Here is a 23,261-nt window from a genome sequence, read left to right on the forward strand (position 1 = left end):
AATCTTGAAGTGTAATGTAAAGGATTATGATGCATGGGAAATCCAAGTTGGAATGTACCTGAAATACAGATGAAATCAGTTTGCAGCTACTGAAAGTAGAGAGGAACATACAAGTTGTTTATTAGAAACAGAAAGAACCCGAGTAACAGGCTTGGAGAAATGAAGCTAAAAGGATTAGACACAGTTCCTAAATAGAAGTGAAAGACCAATGTGGTTTCATGAAATGGCTTCACAGCGGTCTTTCCCTGAAGATGACTTCAGTATCTACTATGTCCTGTGAGCTCCCGTCTACTATAGTTTTTTAGATAAGCTTAGTTACGGTGGTAGGAGGAAGCCATGCTTAAGGGGTCAGGAGGTACATGCTGCATTTTGAATGATTTTTCCAGGTTTGACTCATTGGAGGTTCCTCAAATGGAAGGGAAGATGTTATTTAATATCCAGCTAATAGTTATGCCTAAAGAGTGACAGGCCTGGGACTCCCATGATATTGATAAATAAAAGGGAAATGTCCATCCAGGTAACAGAGAGAACTTGTCAAACTGGCAGAATTGTAAGTAGAGGTACTGAGGTGAGGTAGCTGTCTCCTGGAGACCCAATTTGAGATACTAAGCGTGGAAAGAAAAATCGAGGGGACAAAGATACTGGGCTGCCTGTTGCAGTAGCCCAATCACAGAAGGCAGCTCTGTGTGGAGAAAGGACTGTCTTCTTTGCGGGTCTGGTTGATCCATATGGACATAAGAATTCCATAGCTACTGTTAAGGACATTCTGGATCAGTCATTTCTTTAAAAATTTAGGTTAAGTTGCCATTTAACTATGTAATCTGTGCTTCATACCTTGCATCATTTAATCTAATCCTTAGAACAATCCTATAAGCCAAGTAACACCATCCTGTTTCATAGATGAAAAACAGACATATAAAAGTCCCAGATCACGTAACTAGTGAGTGCCAAGTCAGAATTTAAAGTAAGATCTATTCTTTTTGCAAAGTATGTGCTCTTTCTCTCCCTCTATGTATGTTTGTGTGTTTGTATGTGTATGTGTGTAATTTATACACATATATCCATGTATGTGTTCTTAATATATTTATATTAATATGTGTATATATTATGCTCTTGAATGTATATGTGGCATATATATGTGTACACACACATATAGACTCCTAATATTTGATATATAAATCCAAATAACTTGACAGACAGATGATGGGTAGGTAGGTAGATAAATATCCCTTCTCTCTACAAGTCACTGCACATGCCTTAGTATATTACCATGAGCAAATGACTAGACCATTTACACATGATATCTCACCTGTAAAACAGGATTCAAAAATAACTGTACTACCCCATAGAATTGTTGCAAGAATTAAATAGGAAAGTTCATGTTAAATGCTTAACATAGTGCCAGTTAATACATGATAGCTGGCTTCCTTGGTGGCTCAGACAGTAAGAAATCTGCCTGCAATGTGAGAGACCCAGGTTCGATCCCTGGATCGGGAAGATCCCTTGGAGAAGGGAATGGGTACCCACTCCAGTGTTCTTCCCTGGTGAATTCCATGGACAGAGCAGCCTGGCAGCCTACAGTTCTTGGACTCACAAAAGTGACTAACACTTTCACTTTCATTTTTACTCTGCACATGCACTTGATAGTGTCCAATTCTGTGACCCCATGGACTGTAGCCTGCTAGGCTCTTCTGTCCATGGGATTTCTCAGGCAAGAATACTGGAGTGGGTTGCCATTTCCTCCTCCATCATTGTTATTAACTGCTATCTGTTATTATTATTACTAGTAATAATTAAATTACCTGTCCAGCAAAAATGTAAATACTCTAAATGGTATTTAGAAAGAAAGTCTGCATTTTTAGCAGATTCTAGGATCCTGAAAGGGCAGTATTTTCTGTCCTCTTGCTTTGGTTTTAGGAAGAAATTTTCTCTCTGTTTATTTGGCTGCAGGCACTCTTCAGAGTTTTCTTGCTGGCTCAGATGGTAAAGCATCTGCCTACAGTGCAGGAATCTTGGGTTCAGTCCCTGGTTTGGGAAGATTTCCTGGAGAAGGAAATGGCCACCCACTCCAGTATTCTTGCCTGGAAAATCCCATGGACGGAGGAGCCTGGTAGACTACAGTCTATAGGGTCGCAAAGAGTCAGACACCACTGAGCAACTTCACTTTCACTGTTCAGAGAGCCCTGAGCCAAGTAACACAGTTTTAGACTCCAAGTTCAAATACTTCTGTCTTTGATAGGGAATGTATTTGGTAGAAGTCTTATGAAGAACTCTTTTTTGTGTCATGAGGCTGAGAGGGCCTGATTTCATTTGTGCATATTTTGTTTCTTCAAAATGCTTTCCTTTCTTTCCATGTGGCACCAACACAGTGCAGAGCACACAGATCACTATGACCCATGCCCAGTTAATGAAGCTGAAGAGAACCAGCCCCATCTCCAGGGGGTGACTGGCCTGCGGAACCTGGGCAACACATGCTACATGAACGCCATCTTACAGTGTCTCTGCAGCATCTCACCACTGGTGGAATACTTTCTCTCGGGAAAGTACATTAACGCTCTTCAAAAGTAAGACCATTTGCCTTACCTGTGGCCTGGCCCCCACCCCTGCTCTCCAAGGTGAGGTTAGGGAAGGGACCTTCTGGAAAGGGCTAAACCAGTTAGTAGAGGCTGCAGTACCCCAGATCCCGTTTCTGGGTGAGTAAAATGAGAAGGTCAACCAAGAAATGAATCAGTCTTGGGGTCTAATGCCACATGATCAGCCAGAAACATTTCCCCTCCTTCTTAGGGGCTGCAGCGAGGTTGCCACTGCTTTTGCCTATGTGATGACAGACATGTGGCTTGCAGACTGTGACTGTGTCTCACCAGAAATACTGCGGTCAGCTCTTGGCAACCTCTACCCAGTATTTATGAAAAAGACGCAGCAAGATGCTCAGGAATTCTTGATTTATGTCCTGAATGAACTTCATGAAGCTCTGAAAAAGGTAGGTAGAATTAATGGTGGGAGACGTGGGCAGGAGGTGTGATGAAAGAAGCTGCCAAAGCAGAACCAACTGAAAGCATAGCGCCTTTAGAACATTTCGCTAAGGCTGTAGAATCACTGGACAGTCAGAACATGCTCCTGGAAATGCTGTTCCTGGGCATCAGCTAGATTCACATCAGGCTACAAGCCTAACAAAATTGGGCCGTCTCAAGAGTTTAACATTTGCTCTTTAAGAAACTTTTTTTTTCCCTAACAATAGGAGGCTAGAGAACATAACCTGAAGGGACTGGAGGAAAGATCCAATTCCTTTATCTTACGGTGAGATAAACTTGCATGACCAGAAGCCAGTTTGCAGCTTTCCCTCTTCCCAGGAAAACCTGCCTCCAGAGCCCCATATCACAGTATCATTGGCTGTCAGCTTATGGCACCATAGACATGGTTTTACCAGGGTTAGGGTGTCCTCATCCTCAGCTTCACTTAAAGAGGCAAATCAATGAATTATCACAAATTATACCTATTATATTCTCTTAAGATCTTATTCTATTTATTATCTGAATCCAAAACTAAAGTTTTGGTAGGATTCTTATAGAAAAATCAGGTCATTCTATTAAAACAACTTTGATAACCAGTAGTTGATTTGGCATGAATTTGTCCCTTGATTAGTACCACCGGAGAAAATCATATGAGAAAAGATCCATTCCAAGATACTGCAGGAAGATGATCGCCAATGAATCCTCCATCATCACCCGGCTGTTTGAAGGGCAGCTCAGTTATAGCATCGTATGTTTGAAGTGTGAAAACTGCACCTACAAGAACGAAGTTTTCACCATCATCTCCCTCCCCATTCCATCCAAATATGAGTGCTCTCTTCAGGTAAGAATTCTTACTCCTGGAGACCTCTTTTGTCTCTACCCCAGCCCTGGATTTTTCTCAGCACTGTTTCCTATATTTGCTAGTATAAGGGGAGCCACTTTATAACTAAAAAAAATTGGAAGCCCATGATGACAATGTTTTGTAGAAAAGTGACTACAGCCAAAAGTTACTGTGAATTCAGTTGTAACGCTGATGACGTTCAGTGAAACAGCCTCACTGTAAAATAGATAGATAGGTGGGCTTTATTCAACCTATTGAGATGGCTTGGTGCATATAGGAAATTTAAACTTATAAAAATTTTATGGCCCCTTTTCATCCCAGAGGTCTGTAGGTCCAGATTGGAAACTAGATAGAAATAAATCTGACTCTTAGTCTTGAGCCACTTATATTTGGACAAGAGCTGAGGAATTTGAGCGGGGAGATAGAATGGAATGGTGTCTTAGTTTACCTCTTGAATTTTCTTTATTGTAATACCAAAAGTTAATCTGTAAATGGAGTGGGGAGGGTCAGGGAGAGGGTGGGGGTTGGGGGTGGGAGGTGTCAGTGAAAGGTAGGTGGCTGTTAGGAGGCAGGGAACAGTAAGTTTCCTTGCAGAAAAACTCACATTAATATTTTTCTTCCACAATTATGAAAGTACATCTATTGCTAAAACTTTTTTCACATACCAGAATTAGAGAAAAGAATTCTGCTTATTCAGACCCGGACTTTTTCTCAGATCAAACTGCTAAAGCCTGCTGGAGGTGAATTCCAAAGCCTCTAAATGAGGCGCTGGCAATCTGTGCTCACTTCTTCTTTAGGCCAGTGCTTTGCAGAGCAGGGGGCTTGGCTGGTTGGTGATGTCTCCTGTGGGCATGAGATCTGATTCTCTCTGTTCTGCTGTCTTTATAATGGGCCACCCCCAGATACTGGGATATGGCTATTTTTAGTCACCAGATCACTTTTGTGATGAGACAAATAACTTAAAGCCTGACTTGGTTAGTGGAAATTGCATAGTTGGTATTATTCTGAAACAAATCAGAAATAGTAAAATGATGATTCAGAGATTAGAAATGAGATGGACATTTGGATCCATTGCAGTAACTAAGTGAGAAAGCAGCACTTCCTTTGCCAGGTGGATTCTGTCCAGACTGCATCTTGTGGTGCTGGCATCTCTTGGATTTGACTTTGAGAAAAGCACCGGGGATTACATTTCTGCAGCTCTTTCAGAGTTCTAATATAGACAGGAGCCCGGATTGCTGCGGATCCGATTTGGTCATCAAATGCTTTTTTCCTCAATAGGACTGTCTCCAGTGTTTTTTTCAACAAGACACATTGACCTGGAACAACCAGATTCACTGTTCCTTTTGTGAAACCAAGCAAGAGACAGCTGTGAGGGCCACTATTTCCAAAGCGCCAAAAACAATTGTCTTTCACCTAAAAAGGTATGGATTTTAACATTTTGTGAGCAGATTTTTGGAAGAGCTTTCACACGTAACTCACACACCATGCATTTCACCCATTTAAGTGTATAATTCGATGGTGTTGGGTATATTAATTTTTTTTAATCTGTGGTAAAATATACATAATAAAATTTGCCATTTTGGCCATTTTAAGTGTATAATTTTACTGGCATTAATTACAATTCACAATGTTGTATATCAGTCAGTATTTCCAAAACTTTTTCATCACCCTCTACAGAAACTCTGGAACCATTAACCACCCCTCATTCCTCTTCCCTTTAGCCTCTGGTCACCTCTAATCTGCTTTCTGCGTCTGTAAATTTGCCTATTCTGATATTGAACATAAGTATAGTCACAAAACATTTGTCCTTTTTGCTGACCTGTTTCACTTAGCATAATGTTTCCAAGGTCAGATATCCTTGTAGTGATGTGTACCAGAATTTTATTCCTTTTCACACCTGTGTTAATACTCCATCATATCTATGTACATCATGTTTTCTTTATCTTTTAAACTGTTGATAGACATTTTGGAGCTCACTTTGAGTGCTTTTTAAAGATAGATTCCCTGGCTCTACCCTTGGAGACTCTAATCCCATAAGTCTGTTGTGGAATCTGAGCATCACTATTTTAATTTTTAATCTCCACCCCTGGCTCATTTTTTATTTTTAAAAGTTTCATATATACAGAAATGTTGAAAAGGTATAGAATAAGTATCCATATACCCTAAAATCTTCACTAGTTGGTGCCACTTTTTGACATTTCCTTCCATTCTTCCAGTCTTTCTCCCTCCAGCTCTCCCTTTCTCTGTCCCTTCCGTTTTATTAGCTGAACCATCTAATGTAAGATGCAAACACCAAGGCATTTCATGCTTAAATACTTCAGCATGTATCACCTGAGAAAAAGGACATTTTCCTACATAATCACACCATTATCAAATAGTCCAAAAAATGTAACGATAATTTTGTATCACCTAAGATATAGTCCATATCTAAATTCCCCCATCCCCAAAATGTCTTTCATTACTTTTTTTCCAGTCCATCCAGTCAAGGGTCATACATTGCATTTGGCTATCTCTTCAGCCTCTTTTAATCTGGACTAAGCCTTCCCTCTTTTTTAATAGTTAAAACTTTTTTTCCTCCTATTGAGCCATTTTTGCCTTCTCCTGGATTTGTCTGATTGTTTCCCCTTGGTTAGATTTGGGCTAAGCCGTTTTATTTTAGCAAGAATCTGCCATAGCTGATGTTATGGACTTGTCATTACATAACATCAGGAGGCAAATCATGAAAATTTGTCCCAATTTTCCAAAAAATATTTGGAAAATTTGTCCAAAAAATATTGGTAATGTTAAATCTGATCCCTTAGTTAAGGTAGCGACTGTAAGATCTCACCATTTAAAGGTATAGTTTTCCCCTCTATAACTAGTATCACTTTGAACTCATGGATATTTTAAAATTTAATGGGTTTAGTATCCATTACTATTATCATTCTTTTTTTTTTAAAAAATGATTTATTTATTTATTTTTGGCTGTGCTGGGTCTTCATTGCTTCATGGGCCTTTTTCTAGTTGTGGAGAGAGAGGACTACTCACTAGTGTGCTAGCTTCTCACTGCCATGGCTTCTCTTGTTGCAGAGCACAGACTCTAGGGCGCATGAGCTTCAGTAGTTATGGCTCCTGGGCTGTAGAGAGAGGCTCAGAAGTTACAGCACACAAGTTTAGTTGCTCCATGGGTTGTGAGGATCTTCCGAGATCAGGGATTGAATCTATGTCTCCTACATTGTCAGGTGGATTCTTTTGGAGAAAGCAATGGCAACCCACTCCAGTACTCTTGCCTGGAAAATCCCATGGACGAAGGAGCCTGGTGGGCTGCAGTCCATGGGGTCGCTAGGAGTTGGACATGACTGAGCGACTTCACTTTCACTTTTCACTTTCATGCATTGGAGAAGGAAATGGCAACCCACTCCAGTGTTCTTGCCTGGAGAATCCCAGGGACGGAGGAGCCTGGTGGGCTGCCGTCTCTGGGGTCACACAGAGTCAGACATGACTGAAGCGCCTTAGCAGCAGCAGCAGCAGCATACATGAACTATAGAAACTTCTGATATGATTTCCATTGTTATAGTTTCACCTTTTCCAGAATGTCCTATGTTACACCATATGTGACCTTTTGAGTTTGGCTTCTTTCACTTAGAACAATGAGATTAATCCATGTTGTGGAATGTAGCTATGGTTCCTTCTTTTGATTGCTATGTAGTATATACCCTTTTATGAATGTAACAAAATTATTGATCCATTCACCAGTTGATGAACATTTGGGTTGTTTCCAGTTTGGGGCAGATAGGAATACAGCTGCTACAAACATTTGCATATAGGTTTTTATGTGGATATAAAACCTCTTCGTTTCTTTTGAGCTGATACCTAGGCATGGGATCATATGATATCATATCATATGGGGTCACATGATAACGATATTCCTTTCAGTTTAGTCACTCTGTTGTGTCTGACTCTTTGCGACCCCCTGGACTGCAGCATGCCAGGCTTCCCTGTCCATCACCAACTCCTGGAGCTTGCTCAAACTCATGTCCATCAAGTTGGTGATGCCGTCCAACCATCTCATCCTCTGTCTTCCCCTTCTCCTCCTGCCTTCAATCTTTCCCCCTTTTCCCCTTGATATTTCTTTAGGTTTTGCAAACAAGATTCTTTACTTTCTGGCACAAGAATATCTTAGGCTCACCCAGTAATTTCCCACCTCTAGACCTAAATCAACCACTTTTCCAAAATGAACATAATGTATTTTTTAAAAAGCTCTGGAGTGATTCTGATATGACCTCAGATTTGCTGATCTATGTAACACCTAGAAAATGTGACAAGATTTTTCACCAAGCTTTATCTTATTAAAGATGTATTAAAACCCCAGAGCTGGAAAACAGGACACTGCCAAGACAGTGTGTGTGGAAATCAAGATAAGAAAAAGCTGAGTCAGCTTGGTTAGGGTAAACAGCATCTGCTGGAGGGAAGACTTCAGGAAACCACCAGTGTGATTTCTACTCCTCCAGTGCTGATCCTGGCTTTAATTCCATTCTTTTCCTCCTGCTAGATTGACTCTAATCCATCTCATTCCTTGACTCAGGCCTTTGGCCCACTCCAGCCTCAGTTTTGGCAAGGCTTGTGGATGCGAAGATTCTAAATATATGTAATGAGACAAAGTAATTTTTGTAAGGGTCAGCACCAAATAATCTTTCCAAGAAATTACTTTTAACTACGAACTTGTGAAAGTATGTGGACTTCATTCATGAGTGGTTTACAAACTTACTATCTCACACATTTATTTTATCTCTCCAGGTTTGACATTCTGGGTACAATGAAAAGGAAACTGAGGACAGATATTCATTACCCGCTCACTAACTTGGACCTTACTCCTTACATTTGTCCAATTTTTCGGAAACATCCTAAATATAACCTCTGTGCAGTGGTGGTGAGTAAAATGCTGAAACTATATAAAGTAACACAAGTTTAAAGAAAACTGTAGAATTATTTGCTTGAATGATTACTCCTATCTCTTCCTGACTTCTGTACTGTTCTTTTAAAAACAAAATAGAGCCTGGAAACTGCCTGCTTTGACCTTGGACAGTACCACAGTTAAAGAATACAATGTCCTCTACACTGCCTCCTTACTGTCCCACTACTCCATGGCTATTTCAGATCTAGGGATTTGTGAGCTGTGCCCTGGGCAGTGGGCAGCACAAGTTGGTTCCAATAGCTTTATGTTGAATAATCATGAGCCTCTCTATGGTGAAAGCCCCCCAAACATAATCAGTGCCTGTGAGCATCAGTCCTGAGGAAACTCTGGGGATTCCATTGGCTCTGAATCAACTGTCATCATTGAGGATTCCCTGAAGGAAAGAAATCATGGAGTATAATTCAGACCAGACCTTCTACAACTTCCCACAGCATCAACCTACCCCAAGCACAAGGCCATCTCTAGGTTTCTGTTCTTGATCACAGTGCTATCGTCTTCAGAACATTCAGGTTTCAGTTGAACATTCCAGTTTCACTTGAACTTGGAGGTCCAGTTGTGTCCAGTGTCAGATGGGCAAGGCTCCCACTCGATCCCAGTGTGATTTACCAGAGTCCTCTTGTGTGCTGAAGTCTAATTTGCTATTAAGCTTATCACTGAATTAATATAAAATATTGTTTCAACTGGTCTTTCTCTGTAACATCGCTCAACTGAGAACCATACTTCAAACTTAAAAAAGATCCTTTACTTTAGCCTTTTTATGTTGATCTTTGACATTCTTCTTTCTAATTTATCCTGCCCTTTAATATGGTTTTTCTTCTCTAACTTGCCAATTTGGAAATCTAGAGTGACATCCTCTTCTCTATCATAATAGACTCTAATGTGAATTCCCAAATGATATAGGAATTGCCCCACCTCTGTATTTTACTGTTTTAACTTCTCATTATAACTGTTTCTGCTTTAAATAAAAAATCTAAAAGCAGAATTTATAAAAACTTGTATGATAATTATCTACAGTATGAAAAGGTATATGTTTATATTTAAAAGAGTCACCCAAGCTTCCTATAAATTCTTAATCCTTTGTTTAAATTATTATTAGTTAATTGAAGGGTAAAAATTGATTTTGAAAGAAATATAGCTAGAATTTACTGAAAGTTGGTGATTGATCAGAAATAAGAACTAAGCATCTTAGAAACTGTGATGTATGGTCCTGGGGAAAGGCCATCCAGAACTCTGCTACACAAGGTGTCATTCCCCAGGAGACACCTGATAGAAATAAGAAATATCAGGCTCCACCCAACTGACTTACTGACTGGAAACTTGCAAGATCCCCATGTGACTGGAAAGTGTACTGAAGTTTGAGAAGTATTCAACCCTGGCCCAAAAAGGAAGGATTGCCTCCACACCATCCTTAACAGATATTTATCCAGCTTTCGAATAAACCCTTAAAGAGCTCTGTGCTTTACAAGGAAGGCTCTTTATCTACCAGATTTGTTTGATTTTACAAACATATAGTGCTTGCTATGTACCAGATAGTGTTCCAAGCACTTTACAAGTAATCAACCATTTAATTCTTATGTAGCCCTGTGAGGTGTGGGCACTATTATCATCCCCATCTTACAGAATGGGAAACAGGAACAGAGGTTAAATAATCTGCTCCATCTAATGCCTACAAAGAGCAGAGCCAGGGTCTGAAGCCAGGCAGGCTGCTCCAAACAGTCCTGCTCTCACTATTATGTTATGCTACCTCTGACTGTTAACTTGTCTCTCTACATTGGGCCCAAACTCTTTGGGCTTCTCGGTTGGTAAAGAGTCCACTTCCCAGTGCAGAAGATGCAAGAGAAGTGGGTTTGATCCCTAGAGAAGGAGATGGCGACCCACTCCAGTCTTCTTGCCTGGAAAAAGCCATGGACAGAGGAGCCTGGCAGGGTACCGTCCACAGGGTCGCAAGAGTGGGATACAACTGAACACAGCACAGTTAACACCTATGTGACTTTTTGGTTAACAAATGCTTGTACATATGTGTTAGCCAAACAGAACTCATTCTTATTTCTTATATGTGTTGTTGTTCAGTCACTCAGTTGTGTGCGACTCTTTGCAACCCCATGGACTGCAGCATACTAGGCTTCCCTGTCCTTGTATCTTACATGTCTTATATGTGACAATCCTTCAAATATTTGAAAATAGTGATCATACACTAACAGCATTTACCCCCTTCAACCCTCTTCAAATGATTAGTTTCTAGGAAAACTTTTTAAAATTATCAAATATTTCAGGCAAAGAAAACACAATATGTACACACAGATGTTAAGAATAGAATATTGTAGAAAAAAATCAAGCCTCTGCGTATCTTTAACAACTCTACTTCGCTCCCTTCTCAGCTGTAACCACTGTCCTGAATTTGGAAGGAATTACTCCCACGCAGGACTTCCCAAGTGGTGCTAGTGATAAAGAACCTGCCAGCCAGTGCAGGAGGTGTAAGAGACATGGATTCGATCCCTGGTTTGGGAAGGTCCCCTGGAGAAGGGCATGACAACCCACTGCAGTATTTTTGCCTACAGAATCCCATGGACAGAGGAGCCTGGCGGGCTGTAGTCCATAGGGTCGCAGAGTGTCGGACATGACTGAGTGACTTAGCACAGCATAGCACATTCCCATGCATTCTTTCATACTCTTGTCACACATGTATGTGTGATATAGTGTGTTTTGCATGTTTTATAAATCTAGTATCATTAACCTACATATCCTTCTGTAACTTTTTCCTCAGCTTTATTTTTGTGATATTAATCCATATTGATATATTAGCTTTAGTGCATACATTTAACCTGCTTTTAGTAATTCTTTGTATCTAGGTTGTTTCTAATATTTTGCTCTCACAATTTTGTATAGTGCATTGTCATGTGCTAACACATGAAACTTTATTCTTCCAGATCACATTTTGAAGATTACTGACGTGAATCTCTCCTTTATTCTATTAACATAGCAAACAACATTGATTTTCTACTTAATTTTTTTTGCTAAAAATGTTTTCACATTTTTAGTATCTATTTTCACAATCAAGAAACTAACCTGTAACTTTCTTTCTCATACTGTCCTTTTCTGTTTTTGTTTTAGGGATCAGCCTGTTTTGTTTTAGGATCAGTCTGTTTCTAGCCTCATAAAATAGGTTTGCCATTCTTTTCTATTCTCTGGCACAGTCTGTTTAAGATAAAAATAACTTGTTTCTTGAAAGTCTGGTATAATTAAACAAAAAAACTATCTGGTCCTGGAATTTTTGTTCTTGGTGAGTAGATTTTGAAATATTTGATCACTTTGCTTTAGCCATGGTGAGTCTATCGAGGAGTTTCTGTTACTTCATTTTTTTTTTTTAGAGTATAATTGCTTTACAATGTGCTAGTTTCTGTTGTACAATAAAGTGAATCAGCTATATGTATACATACATCCCCTCCTTGGGACTCCCTTCTACCCCCATCCCTCCCATTGCACCCATCTGGGTTATCACAGAGCACCAAGCTGAACTCTCAGTGCCATACAGCAGCTTCCCACTAGCTATCTGTTTTATGCATGGTAGTGTATCTATGTCAATCCTAATCTCCCACTTTGTCCCACCCTCCCCCGCCCCATGTCCCCATGTCTGTTTTCTAAAAATGGAAACCATGAATGTAAAACTCAGTAAAATTGCAAAAAGGTAACCTGCCAGTGTAACCAGAATATGGTTCAAGTAGAATATTACCAGTACCTGCCTGTGTGACCCCTTCTAGTCCAGGAGACCACTGGCTGCTGACAGGTTTTGCCAGTTCTTCTGCTTTATAGAAATGAAATCCTACTGTGTGGACTCTTTTGTGTCTGACTTCTTTCACTCAAAATTATGCAACATTCATTCATATTACTGCATGTATTGTGGCTTACTCATCTTCGTTGGACTTCCCTGGTGGCTCAGATCGTAAAGCGTCTGCCTACAATGTGGGAGACCCAGGTTCAATCCCTGGGTCAGGAAGATCTCCTGGAGAAGGAAATGGCAACCCACTCCAGTATTCTTGCCTGGAAAATCCCATGGATGGAAGAGGCTGGTAGGCTACAGTCCATGGGGTCGCAAAGAATCGGACACAACTGAGCGACTTCACTTTCACTTTCATTGCTGTATAATAGTCCATTGTGTGAAACTACCACAGCTTGCTCTACCCAAAGATCATTAAGACACTTATCTGTTTTAACTTATAAAAGCTCTATTTTATTTTAACATGGTTTTAAGAATATTTAAAATCCCTTTCTTTTTTTTGCATTTCAAATTTATTGGCAGAAAATTGTTTACCAGTGTCTCAGCAGTAAAGAATCTTCCTGCAATTCAGGGGGCTTGCAGGAGATTCTATGCCTGGGTCAGGAAGACCCCTTGGAGAAGAAAATGGCAATGCCTCCAGTATTCTTGCCTAGGAAATCCCATGGACAGAGGAGCCTGGCAGGCTGTAGTTCATGGGGTTGCAAAGAGTCGAACATGACTGAGGGACTAAACATCATAACTGAATTGTCACTTCTCCCTTTGTTTATCCTTAACACTATAATTTATCTATTTTGTTATCTGAAAGAACCAGCTTATGGTTTTTTGATTATTTGTGTTCTATTACATTGATTTCTGGTTTTTAATTTCCCATCTTTAACTTCCTTTGATTTCCATCAACTTGTTATTTAGAGGTGCATTTCAAAAATTCCAAACATAATTCTATATAGTCATATTTCTGTTACTAATTTCTAACTTAACTGCATTTTTATCAGAAAATATGGTCCAATATTATCCACTCATAGTACAGGTTGATACTTGTTGCTTTTTGTACTAGTTTTATGTGTGCTTGAAAAGAATTTTTAAATTAGGTTCAGAGTTCCATATGTCCATTAAATAAAATTTGCTGTTGTTCAAGTATATATTCTTAGTTTTTATCTGCTTTAACTAACTGAATAACTGAAAGATATATATATATATATATCAGTTTTTTGTCTTTTTTTAACTTTTGGCTGGTCTTCACTGCTACTTGCAGGCTTTCCCTAGTTGCCGCGAGCAGGAGCTACTCTATAATTGTGGTTCGCAGGCTTCTCGTTGCGGTTGTCTTGTTTATAGCACAGGCCCTAGGGTGCATGAATTTCAGTGGTTGCAGCACACAGACTTAAATGGTTCCAGTGCGTTGGCTCTGGTATAGTTGCAGTGCACAGGCTCTGGAGCATGTGGGCTTCAGGAGTCTTGGCATTCATTCTCAGTAGTTGTGGCGCATGGGCTTATTAGTTGCTCCACGGGCATGTGGAATTTTCCTAGACCAGGGATCAAACCCATATCCCCTGCATTGGCAGGTGGGTTCTTAACCACTGGACCGCCAGGGAAGTCCTCAGGCTCTCTTACATATCACTTTTTCACTTGTACTCAATTTTGTTTGTGTAGGACGTACTTCAGTGGACTTTACATCAAGTCTGTTATCCTGAAGTCTTAAGTCTCTGACTGAAAAAAATCTTTTGTTTACTTTGATTCTTGAATGCTTTAACTAGAGAGCAAATTCTGGATGCAGTTATGTTTTATTGTTTTAAAACTATTTCAGGTTTATATGGCTGCCGTGGAGTTCTGCCATCATGTTATTCTTTTGTGGATGATCCTTTTTTCCTGTTGACTTTAAAACTTTGTGTTTGTTGTCTTGTAGTATTATTTTTATTTACCCTTGGTTCACCGTATTTTCTAAATTTGAAGATTCATGTCTTTCCTTAACCATTTCTAGTCATTGTCACTTTCAGTAATGCCTTGTTCCTGTGCTCTATTCTCCAGCACTTCTACTAGGCATATACTGAATATTCTCTTTCAACTTCCTGCCACTACTACATTCAGGCTAATTTCCTCAGTTTCATCTGTATAATTTATCCATTATCTCTTCAATTCTATGCACTATGTACTCTCAACACTTGAAATTTTTAATTTCAAGTGTTTATCATTTCTGTAAGTTCTTTTGAAGTTTCCAGAGTTTGCTTCCTGTTCTTAAAATGTATACTTTCTGTATAGTCTCTATTACCTAAAGTGCTTGGGGTTTAATCTTCTTATTTATTGCCTTCTGTTCCTCGTGGTGAATTGTTTCCTTGTGTGTTCTGTAATATTGAATTGTGAGTTCAGCATCACTGGCTTTTTCTCCTTAATGTGTGGTTATCCTGTGCAGCCTGAATTAAGGTCCATCAATTTAGAAAGTAATTCTCTTTTCTTTTGCCAAGCAATCCCCAAATAATTCTATTCTTACATTAAATTCACAGGATTCTGACACACACGGGTATTAACAGTTTAAATCTGAATCCCCCAAAGAAGCCAGGTCTGTGGTAACAAATTTCTAGGAATTTATTTTATTCTTTGTACCCAGAGCCTAAGCTTAGCTAAACACTGGAGGATAGATTCCCCCCGTCATTTACTCTTTTTTTTTAAACAAATATTTATTTAGCTGTGTCAGGTTTTAGGTGCAGCATGGCATGCAGGATCTTTTGTTGCAGCAACGCACTTCTCTGTGGTTGTGGTGCATGGGCTGTAGAGCCCAGGCTCAGTAGTTACAGCCCTCGGGTTTGGTTGGCCTCCAGCATGTAGGATCCTAGTTCCCCCACCAGGGATCTAACCTGCATCCTCTGCATTGCAAGGTGGATTCTTAACCACTGGACCACCAGGGAAGTCCCATTTGTTCTGTTATTGAGGGTCAGTCTCTTTTAAGAGGTTGTGGCTATGTGTGTGAATTTCATTCCAACGCCTCACCTTGCAGGGACTTAACTTTACCTCCAACCCTTGTGCTACCCTTAAAACCCAAGCACAGTGGTTCCAGAGTCCAGAAACTGCCTTTGCTCCCAGTCACAGCATCAACCATATATCACACTCATCTTTTATTTCCTCTGTACTTGGCCCCTTGAGATTAGTCTCACTATACCATCTTTAAAGTTAGCCATGTATTTCAATGGGTATTTATCGTGTTTCATTCAGCATTCCTTACACTTTCATATGAAGACGTTCAGGCTAGCTGTTTGCCAAAAATAACTGGGAACGGAAGTCAAGAATGATGCTTCACCTGCTTCTGCTATGTTCGTTTTTGTTTTTGTTTTTTTTTTTTTTACAGCAAGCCATCAAAACTGAACATATTCTACCCATGATCTGTCTAGTCACTTTAGAACATTACTCATCATCTGTATCCACCAGACGTTTTGTTTTTCTCAACCAAATTACATCACACTATTATGGATATTTGGAGAAGGAAATGGCAACCCACTCCAGTACTCTGGCCTGGAAATCCCATGGATGGAGGAGCCTGGTAGGCTGCAGTCCATGGGGTCGCTGAGGGTCGGACATGACTGAGCGACTTCACTTTCACTTTTCACTTTCATGCATTGGAGAAGGAAATGGCAACCCACTCCAGTGTTCTTGCCTGGAGAATCCCTAGGACGGGGAGCCTGGTGGGCTGCCATGTAAGGGGTCGCACAGAGTCAGACACGACTGAAGTGACTTAGCATAGCCTTATGGACATTTTAAGTATTTACTTAAATACTTAAGTATTTACTTACTTATTTGGCTGTGCTGGGTCTTAGCTGTGACCTGGGGATCTTCAATCTTTGTTGGAGCATGTGGGATCTAGTTCCCTGACCAGGGATTGAACCTGGCCCGCCTGTATTGGGAGCACAGTGTCTTAACCACTAGACCACCAGGAAGTCTCTGGGCACCATTTTATAAATAAGGAAATTTAAGCATATCAGCTTAAGGTCACATGGCCAGCATCAGGACCAGAGCCTGAATCTTTTAAATATTAGCTTTGGGATATTTCTCTAATGTGTAAGGGGAGATGTGAGGAAGATGAAGTTCTAAGAGGACACTTAAAAAGTACCTATGTGCTTGCACTACAAGATAAATAGTAGTTGTATACAAGACATATATACAATAGTAGTGTATATAAGGTCTTGTTACCCAGTCTTAAAAGATAGGGGAATTAAAGCTGAATTCATAGTCAAATTGACTAGAAAAATCCATTTTCCTCCCCCCACCCCACTGATAAGCAGACTTATTCTGTAAAAAGCTAGACAGTAAATATTTTACGCTTTGTAGGCCATGTATCTAGTCGTTATTCAACTTTACTGTTGTAGTATGAAAGCAGCCACTTATAAACAAATGAGCATGGCTGTAGTCCCATAAAACTTTATTTAAGGACATTGAAAATTTTGAATTTCATGTAACTTTCACATGTCCTTTTTTCAACCATGTAAAAATATAAAATGCATTCTTAATTCACAGGCCATACAGAAACAGGCAGTGGGCTGGCTCTGATCCATGGCCAGATACGGTTTGCTGACCCCTGCTGTATGCCATACTACCTTCTGAGAAATGAGGTTCTCCAATGCATTTGTTTCAAACATTCCTCTACTGGCTTTGGAAAGACGAACGCAACAGGTTCTTCTTTGGGCCGTGGATGACTGAGGGAGCTGTTGCTGTGCACCCCCCTCAAATTGTGTGGTCACAATATGCAGTCGTTTTATGTCTTGTTGCCACATTAAATGTCTTTTTTCATGTCTAATCTTAGCCTATCTTCAAAATTACACTATAAGTTCATTTAGGAGATATGATTATTATTTTAAAATTTCCTTTGATGTTTAATAGTCAGTGTATGGTAGGTACTCTTGATTCCAGGTATCTCTTGGAGTAATAGGAAACTCTTGACTCCCAAGAGATACCTGGAACCTAGCCACAGGACTGGAAAAGGTCAATTTTCATTCCAATCCCAAAGAAAGGCAATGCCAAAGGATGTTCAAACTACTGCACAATTGCACTCATCTCACATGCTAGGAAAGTAATGCTCAAAATTCTCCAAGCCAGGCTTCAACAGTATGTGAACTGTGAATTTCCACATGTTCAAACTGGATTTAGAAAAGGCAGAGGAACCAGAGATCAAATTGCCAGTATCTATTGGATCATCGAAAAGCAAGAGTTCCAGAAAAATATTTACTTCTGCTTTATTGACTATGCCAAATCCTTTGACTGTGTGGATCACAACAAACGTGGGAAATTCTTCAAGAGATAGGAATTCCAGTCCACCTGACCTGACTCCTGAGAAATCTGTACGCAGGTCAAGAAGCAACAGTTAGAACTGGACATGGAACAACAGACTAGTTCCAAATAGGAAAAGGAGTACATCAAGGCTGTATATTATCACCCTACTTATTTAACTTATATGCAGAGCACATTATGCGAAATGCTGGGCTGTACAAAGCACAAGCTGGAATCAAAATTGCTGGGAGAAATATCAATAACCTCAGATATGCAGATGACACCACCCTTATGGCAGAAAGTGAAGAAGAACTAAAGAGCCTCTTGATGAAAGTGAAAGAGGAGAGTAAAAAAGTTGGCTTAAAGCTCAACATTCAGAAAAGTAAGATCATGGCATCTGGTCCCATCACTTCATGGCAAATAGATGGGGAAACAATGCAAACAGTGAGAAACTTTATTTTGGGGGTCGCCAAAATCACTGCTGATGATGACTGCAGCCGTGAAATTAAAAGACGCTTGCTCCTTGGAAGAAAAGTTATGACCAACCTAGACAGCATATTAAAAAGCAGAGACATTACTTTGCCAACAAAGGTCCATCTAGTCATACTATGGTTTTTCCAGTAGTCCTATATGGATATGAGAGTTGGACTATAAAGAAAGCTGAGTGCTGAAGAACTGATGCTTTTGAACTGTGGTGTTGGAGAAGACTCTTGAGAGTCCCTTAGACTGCAAGGAGATCCAACCAATCCATCCTAAAGGAAATCAGTTCTGAATAGTCACTGGAAGGACTGATGTTGAAGCTGAACTCCAGTACTTTGGTCACTTGATGCAAAGAACTAACTGATTTGAAAAGACCCTGATGCTGGGAAAGATTTAAGGCAGGAGGAGAAGGGGAAGACAGAGGATGAGATGGTTGGATGGCATCACCAACTCAATGGACATGAGTTTGAAGAAGCTCCAGGAGTTGGTGATGGACAGGGAAGCCTGGCGTGCTGCAGTCCACTGGGTTGAAAAGAGTCGGACACGACTGAGCAACTGAACTGAACTGATGGTAGGTGCTCAGTATCAACTGATAAATACTAGCTGCTGTCAAATACTATCTTGTTTCATTCACATATTCTATTAAATAGTCAATAAACCTAATGTATAACCATTTCAGTGACATGAAAAATAGAGCAGTCAGGCTACATGTATGATTTGACTTAAAATTGTCATTTCCTTTTAATCCAGTATAAAGGACAATTATTAAAAATATTTTGTGGCCCTACATTTTTGGCTGTAACAGTTAAGAATTCAAATGTTAACACTAAGTCTGACGTTTCCTCTTTCCCCTAGAACCACTTTGGGGATCTGGATGGTGGCCACTACACTGCTTTCTCCAAGAACTCAGTGACCCAGGCCTGGTACAGCTTTGATGACACACGAATCAGTGAGATTCCAGATACTGCAGTCCAAACTGCTGCAGCATATCTCCTGTTCTACAGCTGTCAGCCCTTTTCTATACCTACACAAAAATGCAAGAGCTAAGAAAATGGTGTTTCTGAAAATTGCAAAACTAGCAGTGAGAACCTGGTACTTAAGTTTTGCTTTGTCATTAAAAGTCTTGCAACTTACTTGCATTTGCTGACATTTTTAAGTCCTTCTGGCATATTATGCAACCTTTTACAAGGTAAGTTTATAACAAACATGGGTCCTAGCCCATTGAACAAGGCAGCAAAGAAATGATGCAGTACTAACAGATGGGGACCTTTAAAGCACCCAGATTATGTACTGTGTGCATATTTCAAAGTGCACTGTTTAGTAATGTGTATTTTTATCGTAGATTATCTTATAATTAGATACAGCCAACAAATTTATTTTCCAGAAATACTTCATGGAGCTAAACCAAAATAACTTTTGTTCAAGTGGCTCTGTGATTTGAAAATATTAATTGATCTGATAATTTAGCCAAGAAGCTATAAGTCACTCAGACTAATTGCAGAACATGAAAAGTCGTCCATTTCACAATTCAAACCGATTTTCTTTCATCCTCTTCTTGGGAATCCACTAATGGTGACATCTTTCAGGAGCACCTTTATAATCTTGTTTTTATATGGAGTGTTTATATTGACTTTACCTGTAACAACCGAGTCCCTGAGGTAAATGATAAATTCTATGCTCCTCTATCCCTTTTAATACATTAATTTGTAAAGATGTGGTGTATAATGCAGTTCACTTTGCTGTCATCTTTTTACCTTAATCCTAAGAATTCTACTACTCGTGATAGAATAAGTCTGCCTGGGTGTTAAGGTTTTATATCCTACTTTGACTTTCAACTCTTGAGAGAATCATAAGTGCTATATGCAGTTCATGGTCAAGGTGAAGGAAGAGTGGAATCAAGTAATGCAACAGAATAAGTGTACTAAATTTTAAGTCACTGTATTGGGATAAACTGTGTGGAAAAATTATAATTCTGCTGTCCTGTTCAACAGTGTAAAATTAAAGACAGAACACTTACAGGGTTTTAAATTATTTTTCTCATTAAGATTTTAATGTAGGTGTAAATGAAAATTCTCATTTAAAAAATTAAAGAAAAGTTTCCATTTATTTTTTTAGAATAAAGATTTAGTGCACAAATACAGCCCAAAGCCAACAGAAAAATAGCTTTGCCCTGTCATGTCCCTAAGAAAGCACTGCAGTTACTCAGAATAGGCCAAAAGGGGACGGGGGGGAGCAATCCTCTGAGTTCTAGGCTTCACAAAAGGACCACATATTATACTATGTACATTGATTTGATGTGCAAGTGTGCAATAAATATATACACATACATTCCTATCTGCTTTACATCATTCTAGAGTATTCATTAGATCAAGCTGGGATTTAGAAATGTGAAAAGGCCATAACAGTGAATAGGAAAATAAAGGATACAATGATTTTTAGACCAGCAGAATAATAATGCTTAGCTAGTTAATTATTTTAACTTTGGAGCAAACTAAAAAACTTGTTTTGAAATAAATGGTACCTGTAAGGAATGCTTACTGCAATACTTGTTAAATGTTCTTGGTCAGTTTTTTGATAATGGCGCTGACCAGAAGTATATGATATAGTAACACAGCTCTCATTGTCCTACAAGTCCTTTAAATGGTCAGCTATGCCTATCCAGAATCTTTATAAGCAATTCAAGAGTTGTGTTGCTCAGCCTGTTAAAAGATAACTAGCTTAAAACCTACTTCTCCTTATGTGGCTACATCAGTTATTCGTGGTCCCAGTGACGTATAAAAGAGGATATAAGCTGCTGAAGATTTCACCGAAGAAATGGAAATATCAGAAACCTCATGATCGTCAAATTTAAACCACCGCTGTCTTGCTGCATTTTTACAATAGGCAGTGTAGTGGCCACCATCCAGCCCACCGTAGTGATTCTGTACCAAACAAGATAGAAAATCAATTCAAATTGAATTATTTAAAATATGTCAATAATTTCAAAGCCTTAATGTAGTTCCTACTTTCCTGTGAGGTAAGGAACAACCTGAAACTTGTTTTTTTAGTTTGCTTCGAAAGAAAAAGTATTTAGGTCAATGAGATACTTACTGAAACAGAAAACAAGTTGTATTTCTTCAGATTGTTCTTTGGGCCAATAACATACTGCGACAAGTCAAGATTTTCTAATGGAAAGTCCACAGATGTCTGTAATTTTTGTTTCCACCTGCCATCATAGGAAAAACTGCAGAGCAAAACATTACAGCAGTTACACTGACAGACCAAAGACATCAAAATGCACCCTAGTTCATTCATCAACAATCCAGAGTTTTAGACAGTTTTTATGTTTAGACATAAAAGCTATTTCAAACACACACTCAGAATTTTAATAGTGGAGGGACTCGTCTAATGAAACTGAGGTGCATAAATGTCTTGCCCCAGGTAAACAGAGTGGTAGAGGTAGAGCCATACCTTGGTCCCTTAATCCCTAGACCAGCTAGAGCTATTAGGTGAGTCTTTGACAAAGGTAAGAAGTTATTAACACCCCCGTTTATAATGCTAATCACCACAAAGTACAGAGAAATAACAGAAGAAGAGTGGCTCCAGATTAAAGCTTGTCCTTTGAGATCCAACCAGTCCGTCCTAGATGAGATCAGTTCTGGGTGTTCACTGGATGGGCAGATGTTGAAGCTGAAACTCTAATACTTTGGCCACCTGATGCAAAGAGCTGACTCATTTGAAAAGACCCTGATGCTGGCAAAGATTGAGGGCAGGAGGAGAAGGGGACGACAGAGGATGAGATAGTTGGATGGCATCACCAACTCAATGGACATGAGTTTGGGTAAATTCCAGGAGTTGGTGATGGACAGGGAGCCCTGGCATGCTGCGGTTCATGGAGTTGCAAAGAGTTGGACACGACTGAGCAACTGAACTGAACTTGAAGAAAGTAGAGCCAGAAACTGCATGCACACAGCCTAGTGACTAAAATAATGGCATTCCATTATCCTAACACACACTGCTTCTTTAAACACCAAAATACTGGTTGGTGTAATATGGTTATTTCAAAATTATTTGTTAAAGAGTGAACTCTGAACCATTTATACTTTAAGATATTCTCCAAGAATAATACACAGCACTAATAATCTTAACAGAACAAATGTGTAATCATTTGTAGAATGTGTATACCTTTGCAATCTGCAATAAGCAGAAAAGGACAACTGATCTAATAAGCTTTTGTAGAAAATCTACACAAGAGATTTGAATATATCAGTGTTGAAATTAACATAAATAACTGCCTAAGAATCTCCAATAATTTGAAAATAATTTTGTTTCACTGATTTATAAAAACTTTTTATTTTATATTGGAGTATCATTGATTAACAGTGTTGTGTTAGTTTCAGGTGTACAGCAAAGTGATTCAGTTATACTTCTATCTATTCTTTTTCAAATTCTTCTCCCATTTAGATTATCATAGAATGCTGAACAGCGGTCCCTGTGCTATACAGTAGGTTGGTTATCTGTTTTAAATACAGCAGTGTTTGTCAATCTCAAACTCCCAATCTATCCCTCCTGCCCCAGTTTCAATGATTTTAAAAGACAGAGTTACATGAAAAAGTGGTGCTGTTATTTTGCCGTTATTGCAAACACTAAAGTGAATGAGCCTCTTCATTTCTCCCTAACTTCCCTGCTGCTGCTAAGTCGCTTCAGTCATGTCTGACTCTGTGCGACTCCACAGACAGCAGCCCATCAGGCTCCCTCGTCCCTGGGATTCTCCAGGCAAGAACACTGGAGTGGGTTGCTGTTTCCTTCTCCAGTGCATGAAAGTGAAAAGTGAAAGTGAAGTCGCTCAGTCATGTCCAACTCTTAGTAACCCCATGGACTACAGCCCACCAGGCTCCTCCGTCCATGGGAGTTTCCAGGCAAGAGTACTGGAGTGGGGTGCCACTGCCTTCTCCGCTAATTTCCCTAGAAGTA

At 39.5% G+C, this 23,261-nt stretch overlaps 2 protein-coding genes across 6 annotated transcripts in view; one reads left to right on the top strand and one right to left on the bottom strand.

Annotated features, from left to right (window-relative positions):
* The window catches only part of USP50 (ubiquitin specific peptidase 50), a 39,608-nt gene extending 19,284 nt beyond the window's left edge, over positions 1–20,324 (top strand). Inside the window, exons 1-7 of one of the 2 annotated variants that reach the window (XM_027972250.2) lie at positions 186–276; positions 2,370–2,564; positions 2,785–2,980; positions 3,643–3,852; positions 5,131–5,273; positions 8,629–8,761; positions 19,164–19,441. In XM_027972250.2, the coding sequence (XP_027828051.2) occupies positions 209–276; positions 2,370–2,564; positions 2,785–2,980; positions 3,643–3,852; positions 5,131–5,273; positions 8,629–8,761; positions 19,164–19,355 (1,137 nt within the window). In that variant the 5' untranslated portion in view covers positions 186–208 and the 3' untranslated portion in view covers positions 19,356–19,441. Of the gene's footprint in view, positions 1–185; positions 277–2,369; positions 2,565–2,784; positions 2,981–3,642; positions 3,853–5,130; positions 5,274–8,628; positions 8,762–19,163 lie in introns of those variants that run through there. The other variant, XM_042252467.2, reaches the window with a different exon arrangement.
* Positions 20,325–20,339: 15 nt separating this feature from the next.
* Positions 20,340–23,261, bottom strand: part of USP8 (ubiquitin specific peptidase 8) — a 50,494-nt gene continuing 47,572 nt past the window's right edge. For all 4 annotated transcript variants that reach the window (XM_012181569.4, XM_004010617.6, XM_012181572.5 and 1 more), the window contains 2 exons: positions 21,399–21,531; positions 20,340–21,229 (listed from right to left, as the gene is read on the bottom strand). In XM_012181569.4, the coding sequence (XP_012036959.2) occupies positions 21,044–21,229; positions 21,399–21,531 (319 nt within the window). In that variant the 3' untranslated portion in view covers positions 20,340–21,043. The remainder of the gene's footprint in view (positions 21,230–21,398; positions 21,532–23,261) is intronic.

This window comes from Ovis aries, chromosome 7 (genome assembly GCF_016772045.2).
Source record: "Ovis aries strain OAR_USU_Benz2616 breed Rambouillet chromosome 7, ARS-UI_Ramb_v3.0, whole genome shotgun sequence".
Taxonomy (NCBI): Eukaryota; Metazoa; Chordata; class Mammalia; order Artiodactyla; family Bovidae; genus Ovis; species Ovis aries.